The 10,175-nt window shown below is 52.4% G+C and overlaps 1 protein-coding gene across 1 annotated transcript in view; it reads right to left on the reverse strand.

The window, feature by feature from the left end:
• Positions 1-10,175, reverse strand: part of PLA2G6 (phospholipase A2, group VI (cytosolic, calcium-independent)) — a 14,547-nt gene that overhangs the window by 2,666 nt on the left and 1,706 nt on the right. Inside the window, exons 3-13 of the mRNA XM_010141675.1 lie at positions 9,868-10,048; positions 8,164-8,351; positions 6,846-6,942; positions 5,714-5,896; positions 5,397-5,505; positions 4,655-4,804; positions 2,893-2,983; positions 1,960-2,123; positions 1,312-1,462; positions 987-1,123; positions 185-339 (exon numbers count right to left, since the gene is read on the reverse strand). Of these exons, the coding sequence (XP_010139977.1) occupies positions 185-339; positions 987-1,123; positions 1,312-1,462; positions 1,960-2,123; positions 2,893-2,983; positions 4,655-4,804; positions 5,397-5,505; positions 5,714-5,896; positions 6,846-6,942; positions 8,164-8,351; positions 9,868-10,048 (1,606 nt within the window). The remainder of the gene's footprint in view (positions 1-184; positions 340-986; positions 1,124-1,311; positions 1,463-1,959; positions 2,124-2,892; positions 2,984-4,654; positions 4,805-5,396; positions 5,506-5,713; positions 5,897-6,845; positions 6,943-8,163; positions 8,352-9,867; positions 10,049-10,175) is intronic.

Genomic DNA, 10,175 nt, shown 5'->3' on the forward strand with positions numbered 1-10,175 from the left:
CTGCACCTCTCAGCCACTCTTCCCAACACGTATCCCCCTAAATACCTTTCCTTCCAGGCTGCTGCACTGCTACCTTGTTTGCCCACGAGGGAGGCATCCATTCCCAAACTCCCTTCCCCTTCAAGGGAGGCTCAGTGGAGCAAATAAAGCCCCAGTTACCAGTCAGGGCCAGGACTTCCCTCACCTTCTTGATCAGCGTCTTGTTGTACTCGTGGATCTCCGCCATGGCATCGAGGGTTGGGTTGTTGGCTAGCAGCCCACCATCCAGAAAGCGGCCTATTGGCCGGAAATAAGTGGGAGCCGCACCGCTGCAGCGGGCAGCACGCCATACAAGCTGGTCTGGAGGGAGAGAAAGCATATGGCCTCTTGCAGCAACTCTCCTGTGTGCCAGAAGCATCCTGCCTTCACTAACACAAAGCTTGCAATTCCAGAAGACCTAGCCCTAGGTAGCTGCGCCTACTTTGTCCCAACAGTAGGGCTTCTGCTTGGATGCACAGGATTATCCGGTGGCAGGGGGAGGGCTTTAGAAAATTTCTCACCACTTTCTACACATCCTGGGTCAAATTCACTCTCTACCAGCTTCACTGCTGCTATTTTGACAGTGAACAAGCTATGTTTGCTAGACAAAGAAAGAGGCTGGCTGAAGGGGGCTGCATGCTTCAGTTACACAGCTTTTCCATGTTAATCTGCTCCTGAGAGCCCAGGGAAAGGTACTGACTGCATGCAGGACTCCTCCAGAAGACCCCCCTCCTCCTGAACCTCACTAGCCAGCCCCCATTCCTGGTTCAAGAGAAGCCAAAGGAGGAGGAGAGAGGAGACAAGGGAAGCATCACTAGGACCAAGCTACAAGTCAAGAATCAGGGATGATCAATTGCTGGGACACCCCGATTTTCAGAGCAATGGAAGGAAGGAGAGGAAATCTTCTGTGTCTGAGGGACAGCCCCCTTCCCTGCCAACCAGCTGGATTGCTGCATGCCAGCATTTACCTTCTGGCCGAGTGAGCGGTTTGAAAGTTGCGCTTGTTTTGTATTCAGTGGAGGTTTTTGTCTCTGGTTTGGAGTAATTCCGGAAAAGGTGGAGCTCAGCTGGCTGCCTGTCACACAATGTACCTGTCACCATAACCCTGGGGAAGAGAACATGACAGAGTAAACATAAAAAAACCCCCCACAAAGCAGCGTACTTATGGTTTCACTAGTCTGCACATCACACTCCTCCAGATCTGCTCTAAGGACAGGTCGAGCACCTCTGCTGAGAGTGGTCTAGAGCACACTCAGGAGAGCATCAGCCAGCGCAGCTCCAGGCGGGACTTACTTGGGTTTTCGGACATCTGTCATTTTGGTGTTTTCCCCAAATTCCTTCTTCAAGAACTCATCCAGGGGCTCCGACTCGTAGGGCCGAGACCCTCGGAACACCACGTCCTTCATGCGGAAGTACAGGCAGCGCATGTAGTCCATGGACTTCCCTGAGATGGGCAACAGCATCATTGCACTCGTGGATCAGCCGGAGCAGGGGGTGGGGGGGAAGGGCAGGCAGAACAAACAGCAGGTTAGAGCTGGGACTTTCCAGGACCAGTGGGGCATGGGAGGAATCAATCCCAGTCTCATCCCCTTCCCAAGCTGTCTGTCATCTGCTTGGACCTCTGCAGCACGACTGGGAAGGATCAAAGAGGAAGGGCAAGCTTGGAGCATAGTTTCCCACTACCAGAACGTGTCAATCACCTTGCTGTGAAACCCCATAGAGAGCAGGAAGGACAGAACACGGAAGAGCCAGGCACTTCCCCAAACCCAGAAAGCTGCTCAAGGCCAGCTGACGTGAGAAGCGAGGACAAAGCCAGGCCTAAGCCTTCCTTCATCAACAAACATCCCTTCCCTCTTCTGGTCAGTACGACAAATCTCAGTCGGGACTCAGTGAGGATTCAGGCCCTCAGAGAGAAGGGGCCATTATCCGCACTGTCCTCACCGTGTACAATAGCCAAGGCCAAGATCCCCCCAGTGCTGGTTCCCGCGATCCAGTCAAAAATCTCACGAACGGGACGGCCTGCAGCCTTTTCGATAGCCAGGAGGAGTTGGATGAGCACCAGGCCCCGGATGCCCCCTCCATCCAGACACAGGAGGCGGTCGTGACTGGAGAGAGACAGACACAGGTGTCTAGGAGCTGTGGCACAGCTTACAAATCACAGCATGCCACACGGGAACACGGCCCTGGGGATGGCAAACTACACCAGAAACAAGAACACCGCTGCGGACAGCGCAATCGGTGAACAAATAGACCCAGTGGTGCTTCCTCAGATACCAGTAAGCCTGGACATGGCCAGATAAGTCCTGTCAGAGCTGGTGCAACACAACTTGCTCTTTTAGCCATCTCTAACCTCTACACCAGAGACATTCACAAGCAAAAAATGCATCCAAGTCCCTTACTATGCAGTAATGCGTGTTGTGTCAAAAAAACCAGGCAGACAGCCCTAAGTTCCTGCTAGCAGCACTTCAGTGCCAACCCTCCCTCTGCTCCACGCAAGGGGAGGCGCAGGCACTGCTAAGGCAGTGCACAGCCTGACAAAGGAGCGGGTGAGTGTCGGGCCAGCACGTGGAGACGGCGAAGTCAGAAAGCTAAAACAGCGTTTGGTGCCCAGTGGCAGAGGGCAGGGACAGAGCAGGGTTTTCACCTGAGCTCGGGCTCCACCACAGCTCCAGGGCTGCAGGCAGGAGCAGGTGATGGCTGTTCATGGGAACAGAGATTTATCACGGGGTTCTGGCAAAAACCGCAATGTCAGAGACAGTAAATAACATCAGCTCTGAGGATGCCACACCAATGGGTGTGGGTGGGGAGAATTCACACATGGATTTCACCTTCCAAGTTGCACAGGAGCCTGGACAGAAGCTGTTCCTCACTTACGTTCTTCTACCCTCACTGGGCGAGTCCACAATATCTGGTGCCTTCAAAAACTGTCCGAGAGTTGCAGAAACATACAGAAGGTCCTTGTACCCTGGAGAGCCACGAACATGCAAAATGACAGAAAAATTAGAGGCCGTTTTGCCACCTGAACCCTCTGACGAGGGCCTCAGAGGCAGCAGTCAACCAAGTTATACTTAATCAATTAGAAAACCTTCAGTTACTCTTCCTGCTTTGTCTCTGACGCAAGAAAACTTGGTCAGGGTACCCAAACCTCCCATCAGTGTGGTACACAATTTCCACAATAATCGCAAGAGAACATCCAACTCCCTTCCCAATTGAATAAAACTCCCTGCAGAAGACACAAGCCGTCTTACCCAGAGCCACCAGGTACCCCCCCAGATTAAACTCTGCACCAAAGAGGAGAAACCCCATCCTTCAGAGCAGGCAGCTGGAGATGCACTGGCAAAGACAAAGGATTTGTGGAAGCAGATGGTGAGCACAATAGGCGAGAGAGAAGGCAGAGCCTAGCAGCGTGTCCACTACGCAGTTTACTGCAAAGCCATAAGATTAAAAACCTAAATCTACTCCTGTGAGGTAACCTGGGCAGGAGAGCTGTGGGGACAGGGTGGCTTGTCATTACCCCTCAGCCGACGTACACCCAGGCCACCCTGCGTGCAGGGCACCAATCCAGGCTAGGTGAGAAGCCAGCCTGTGAAACCAAAAGAAGAAAAAAAAAGGGGGAGAGAAGTTAAATACTCCTGCCAGCACCCAGGCCAGAAGGTGGCTGTGGATGGCAAGGAATGTGGTGAAGAGTTCCTTCAAGGGTCAGAGTCCTTAACAAAAAAAGGCCTTGTTCTGTTACTGCACGGGAGCTGAAACGGGAGGGGTTGCCTTCAGAAAGCCATAGTAGGAAGAAAATCTTGGGGTCGCCAGCCAGAGAGACTCGGGGCGATACATATGCACTCCAGAGCCCGGTTGGGGCTGTCCTCTAGCCCCACAGGAGGGTCTTCGCAAAGGAAACCATCAGCCTGAGAGGGGAAGTGGACCACAAGCAGCTGTTATCTGCCTGCATGCCTCTCACGAGTGTCAGAGCCTCCCTCCAAGCCAGCTCACCTACTGCCCACTCCGTAACCTCTCCCATTGCCTCTGCCTGAGTTCTGGAGCTCCCCAGAGGAAAGCTCAGCATCTAGAACAGACCCACAGGCTTATTCACGCAGTCTGGCCAGTACAAGCTACAACACAATCATATGTCCTAAGGTAGGTTTTCACTATGTGTAATGTACACCCTGTGACCAGGGTCACTTATCCTTGGGCTTCACCCCTTCTAACTCCCAACTGCTGGCCTCCAGGATCTGAATGACACCTCTAACTTCATTGTGCCCAGCATGACATTGGGAGGGTCTTGAGGCAGACCAGCAAGTACCTTCCCTTCTGCACACAACCCAGCGGATAAAGTACATGCAGGCAACTAGGTCCTACACCTCTTCCAGAGGGGTCAGTGAATCAGTCTTCCCTTTCCCTTTTACAGAGCTGCCTTGGCAGGTCTATAAAACAAAAGTTTAGGGTACAAGAGCTTAGAATACACACAGAGGAAAAGCAGAGAAAAGAGATGGGACCCTGCCGCAGCTGAATGGGCACAGAGTCACCAGAAACTGAGTGCTAGGAGACAGTCCCCAGAGCATGGCTCATCTGAAGAAGAGATTCGAGACAGCACTGTGAAGCAAGAGGAAGGAGAGCGAGGAAGGGCCAGGGAAGGCTTTACCTAAGCTGTTGAAGCTGCTCGACGAGGAAGGTTGGCCTTCCAGGAAGGAGGCGGCAGATGATGCCAGGCTTGGGGAGTCAGGGTTGGGTGGGTGGCAGCGTTCGGTCCCTACAGTTTGCAGCAGGTCTAAAAGCACTTTCCGGTTCGCACCTTAGGTGACGAAGGGGAAGTCACAGATCAGAAAGGGAATCAGTGCACGCACACACCAGAGCAGGGGTGTGATTCTGCCAAATTCACAGCAGCCCTGACCCTCATGAAACCTCCGGGATGTGGGAAGGGGAAAACACATCCCAAGCATCTCTCCTCGAACGCAAGGCAGCAGGACTCGTGCACAGCAGGGCTGCCGAGCGCTGTGCAGCTTCAAAGGCAAGTGCCACACGCTTCTTGCCACTGAAAAGCCACCCATGTCTGCTTACGCCTTGGCAGTTCAGCAGCACTGCGTCATCCCGTTGTGAGCCAGCAGCGCCTGACATCACTGCTTGAAAGAGGGGGAGTGCATGCCAAGTTTTCCGCTTGCATCTCTGACTCATAGAAGGAAAATCTGTCAAAAGCTACTAATACAGCGCCTATGCCACTAGCTTGGGAAGTGCCTACCCTGTGAGCAACCAGAAACTGGGAAAGCATGTTCGAGAGGCATCGCCCACCCTGGGCATGTTTTCACTTTTCCTCATCACTGTTTTGGCCACCGAGGGGAGACAGGATGCCGGGTTCACCCTGTAAGGCTGCCGACATGGTCCCTCACCTTTGCTGCTCCTGGCTGCCAACAGCCCTGGTGTCTCCCCAAGATCATTGGGGATCTCGACATCTCCTCCAAACACAACGATCGCTTTGATCATGTCCAGGTGGTCTTGCTAGGGGACAAGAGAAAGTTCAGTCAAGAGCCACACTCCCCTTGGCTACATGAATTCTCATTCCTCCCCTCCTCTCTCCATTAGCTAAAGCACCCACAAGGGATCATCCCATTAAAGACAACAGCCAGAATTTCAAAGGAGCCTGTCCCTGCCTCAACCCTCCAAGAAAATCCTCTCTCCTTCCCAGCAGCCTCTGCAGGAAACTCACCTTCATGGCCAGGTGAAGGGGTGTGTTGCCATCCTGGTCCCTGGCGTTGGCGTGGGCCCCGTGTGTCAGCAGTACCATGGCACAGTCAAAGCGGCCCCTCTTGACCGCAATGTGCAGAGCCGTGTCAGCTGTCCCACTGGTTACGTTCACCTCGGACCCATACTCGAGCAGCAGCCGCGTCATCTGCACCCAAGCATGCACGTGCCAAGTGAAGAAGAAAGAAAGCAACTGTGAGGAGAGCCGCCCGGGCGCTCAGATGACCCAGGTCTTACGGCCGGCAAAGCAGGGGAAGAGGCAGGACCCTTAGCCTGGACACAGCTGGCTGGCAGATGCCAGCTGCGTCGTTCCAAGCATTGGAGATGGGTTTCTCTGTCTTACGACAGAACTAGTGGAATCACAATCTGGCTAGAGCTTCTGGGTGTTTTGGGACTTAGACGCAAGAGTAGAAACTGGCTGAGCAATGGAGAAAAAACAGTTGCTGCTCAGGACAGAATCCTTGCAGGCTGGAGCTTTTTGATCTTCTCTTTATAAGCCAAGCAGACTTACATCTGCTTGGAAACTCCACGAGCCATTTCTGAGAAGGATGCAATCCTGCAGAAGGCAAAACACCCCCGCCATAGGAATGTCCTCTGCTTGCAACAAGCACCAGGTGCTCCAGCATGACAAAGGACACCTCTGATCTGCTCATCTCTGGCAGAAGATGGACCATAACCCACATGCCACCACCCTGTGTCTACCTCACACTCTTCCTGCAGTTTAAGGCATCAATCGATTTCCTTCCTTGAAACTGTCACTAACGAGAAGAGCTCCCCCCAGGGGTAACAGTGACGCTGCTGCCATTTCCCTAACGAAAAGGGAAGAGGGACAAGCTGGCAGCTTCACAGCCAAGGATGACACACTGGGGATGAGCCCACCAGCTTGTTTCACTGCAAGGCTCTGCTGCTCCATTCCCCAATGGCAAACAGCACTATCATCACAGGGCAAAGAGAATCAAACTCCAGGCTTCCAGCTGGGCTCTGGCACTCCCAGGGCTCTGCACAGGCACTCAGGAAAGGGCAAGGTCAGCAACAGGAGGGATTAACCAGGTGCTGGGTGGCAGCACAGGCCCTCGCCACGGATTGGCTTCATCTACCTCTGCCTTCTTTGACCAGTGCAGCGGAATGGCTTCATATCGCAGGTCCTTGGAGCGAACCTGGCTGGCATCCGCCTCGAGGATGGCCTGGGCACACCTGGCAAAGGAAACGAGATGAAGGGATGGGTGGCTGCCGTCTCAACTCAAGACTCCGCTCACATCAGCACCTGCCTCCCGCCCAGAGCCTTTCAGGAACACTTCAGCAGCAGCAGGCTCTCTGTAGCACTCGCAAGCTCCTCAGCTGCAGTTTCATTTTGCTCTTTTCAGAAAGGAAGGGTGCAACAGGAAGCATATAAGCACCACAGCGTTCAGAGGAAACAGGAGAATCCCTTCCCAGTTCCAAGTCGTGGAGCGACATCTGGGTGGTTCTCCAGTACAGGAATATGGCATTTCTGGAAACTCTCAAGACCCGAGGGGAAATTCTTCTCTTCCTCTCTCTCCGCGGAAATGTGGGGATAAAACTGAAATAGTTAAATACTTGCTCACATTAAGAATCTCTGTATTTCCCCATGAGTGAAAAATCACACCTATAGTGAACAGGCTAGTACCAAGTGCCTAGAAAGTGTGGGCAGGCAGGCTTACAAAACAAGCTGAAACACCACCAAATAAATCATGCACAAGAGATCAAGCCCTGCTGCAAACTAAGGGACCTAAGTGCAATTTTGGCTTGTGAACGTGTCTCTAATGTTGGAAAGCACCTTTCAAAATGCTGAAAAATTAGCTAGCAGCAGCAGCTAGCGTTGACTTGAGAGCCCTATTCTTAGAGCTCGGACTCTCTATGAATATATTAAGTATTATAAAGCACTTAAAGAGAATAAAATTTCTCCAGGGAAAACAAGACAGGGAGTAAACATCCTGTCTTCTTTGATTCAGTTCCAAAGTGTGTTTATCAAGAGTACCTTTGGAACACGGGAGACAGGAATAGCTAGGCTTTGAAATGAAAGCTTATTAGGATCAGAGTGCTCAAAGACAGAGGTACAGCCATTAGCAATACTATTTAAGCATCAGAAAATCATCTTCTCACAGCTCATTCTGAGAAAAAGTACTTCACAATTTTTTTTTTTTTAAATTTGCGTCTTTCTCCTGATGTCTGATACTAAATAATACACAAATTCAGGGAAAACTTTTTTTTTCTGAAAGTGTTTCTTTCTTTCTCACACCAGCAATTCTCTGTTCTTTTGCCAGCTCGGTGGTGCAGCAGTGAAGAGCAGAGGATCTCTTCCTACTGAACGCTGCCCTGAAAGGGGTCCAGCCTTGGACCACCCTGAGCAAGCAGACAGGTCCCCAGACTGGAGGAAGAGCCCAAGCAGTTACCTACCCTTTCTGGCAGAACTTCAGTGCTGTGTGGATGGGGTAGCCCAGCATCCCCACGACACCGCAGCTGGCACGGCACTTCAGCAGAGACCGAACCATGTCCTCTTTGCCCAGCTGACAAGCAAGATGCAGAGCAGTCAGCCCTTCGTGGCTCAGGTGGTCCAAGCCAGTAGTTGGGGTTCTGCCCAGGAGCTGGGAAGAGAAAACAATAGATAAATAAACAGACATAGAAGAGCACCGTCTTTCTCCCTGAGGTGAGGACAGACTCGGGGAGCACTGGACTGCTCATGATGCTACAGCCTCTCCTCTCCATCCTTGCTTCCACCAGAGCAGCCATGGAAGCACTCCTTGTTTTCCCTCCCCAAGGGACTTATCACTGCTCTCTGTGCCCCTTTCCTCTGGCCCACGTGCTTCCAAGACACCTCAGAGCCAAAAAGCACAGGTACCACCGCGAACAACACAACCGAGCAGAGCCCCACAGTCTCCCGCTGCACAAGCCAAGCTCAGCCCAGCCGAATGAGAGCACTAACTGAAAGCAGCAGTTTCGTCTCCTGCTGCAGCTCCATCAGTTACCACGGCCAGACAGCAGGCAGGAGCTCACCCTCCCCTGCAACTTCACCATTGCTTTCAGATACAAACAGGATTCTGTTTAAAATATACATGCGGTGATATGTTTGAAGGAATTTTCCTATTCTCCCCGTAAATTGGGGGCCTGTTATCTGATGACTGGTTCGTTACACAAAAATATCCCACTGCCACACTGGGGAAACCCTGCAAGCCCTGGTGCACACAAGAGAAGCAGGAATTTGTAGAGTTTGTTTTCTCTGGTTTAGCAAGGAATCAAGAGAGAGGAGAAAGAAACAGGAGACAGATCAGACCTGAAAGTGCTTCTGTAACAACAAGCCAAGTCGCTGCTATCAGAGAAGCAAAGGAGTTTTAACACAAAGGTCCTAAGTGTCCTGCCCCACAGCATGGCAAGTCCCAATCATCATCCCTCCCCCATGAAGCATCAGGAAAGTCCAGCACAGTCTGGAGAGAGAGCTGTCACAACAGGTACTGGGCAAATGTGGGGGTGCAGCTGTAGAGGAGAGGTGGTTACACACTCACACTGGGTGCTGGGGAGTTGATGGACCTGAGGACCCAATGTGGAAGGCCACCCACGCCCTTATGAACTCCCTCACTCTGCCCAGCCCTTCTCAGCAATTAGTCTGGCTTCAGACTGTCTGTGCCTTGAGGCTCTGATCGCTGTCCCTGGTGCAAGACCGCTCAGTTCACACAACAGGTTCTTCAGCTCAGGAGAGCCCAGGGTAGCTCAAACTGTCCTTCAGTCTGTGAGCAGCGCACACTCCCCCACGGGAGCACTCTGCTCAAAAACAAATACCCTGCTTGGAGGAGACAGAGAAGGGACATCCAAGGGCCTGAGGAGAGGCCAGATGAAGGCCTGATACAAATAACAGTGCAGAAGACTTTCTGAGGAAACTTGCTTAATATCCTTGTTGCACTGCAGGGTGGGATCTGGAGACAGGTTATGGGAAACAGCATCAGTGAAGGGGGAAGAAAGAGGCAAAATCATCCTCAAGCACTAACTCAGTGCCATGGTACAGGGAACTGACTTTCTCCTCCCCTGTCTGCAGCTATTTTCCTGTCTTCTCACAGGATAGAGGAGCCATTCTAGTCCCACTGCCCCCCAGCTTTGAAATCACCCCACCTCGATGACGTGGGGGTTGTTCCCTCGCACAGCATAATGGAAAACGGTCTCCCCATTCCTATCGGTGATGTCCACCCGCGCATGGCACTCCAGCAGCTCCAGCAGGCACTCCATGTCTCCCTTGCGACACGCCAGGTGCATCGGGGTGCAGCCACCCTCACTGTCTGTGCTGTTCACGCAGCTGCAAGAGATAAGTTAACATGAGGCCAAGGAAGGGCTGTAAAGACAAGGACGTACCCCTGCCCTAGGAGGTGATAAAAAGGCACCTTCCGTATCTGTGTCACACCCAGCTGATGCAAACCACGAGG

Source organism: Buceros rhinoceros, unplaced genomic scaffold (genome assembly GCF_000710305.1).
Source record: "Buceros rhinoceros silvestris isolate BGI_N320 unplaced genomic scaffold, ASM71030v1 scaffold32468, whole genome shotgun sequence".
In the NCBI taxonomy this organism is placed as follows: Eukaryota; Metazoa; Chordata; class Aves; order Bucerotiformes; family Bucerotidae; genus Buceros; species Buceros rhinoceros.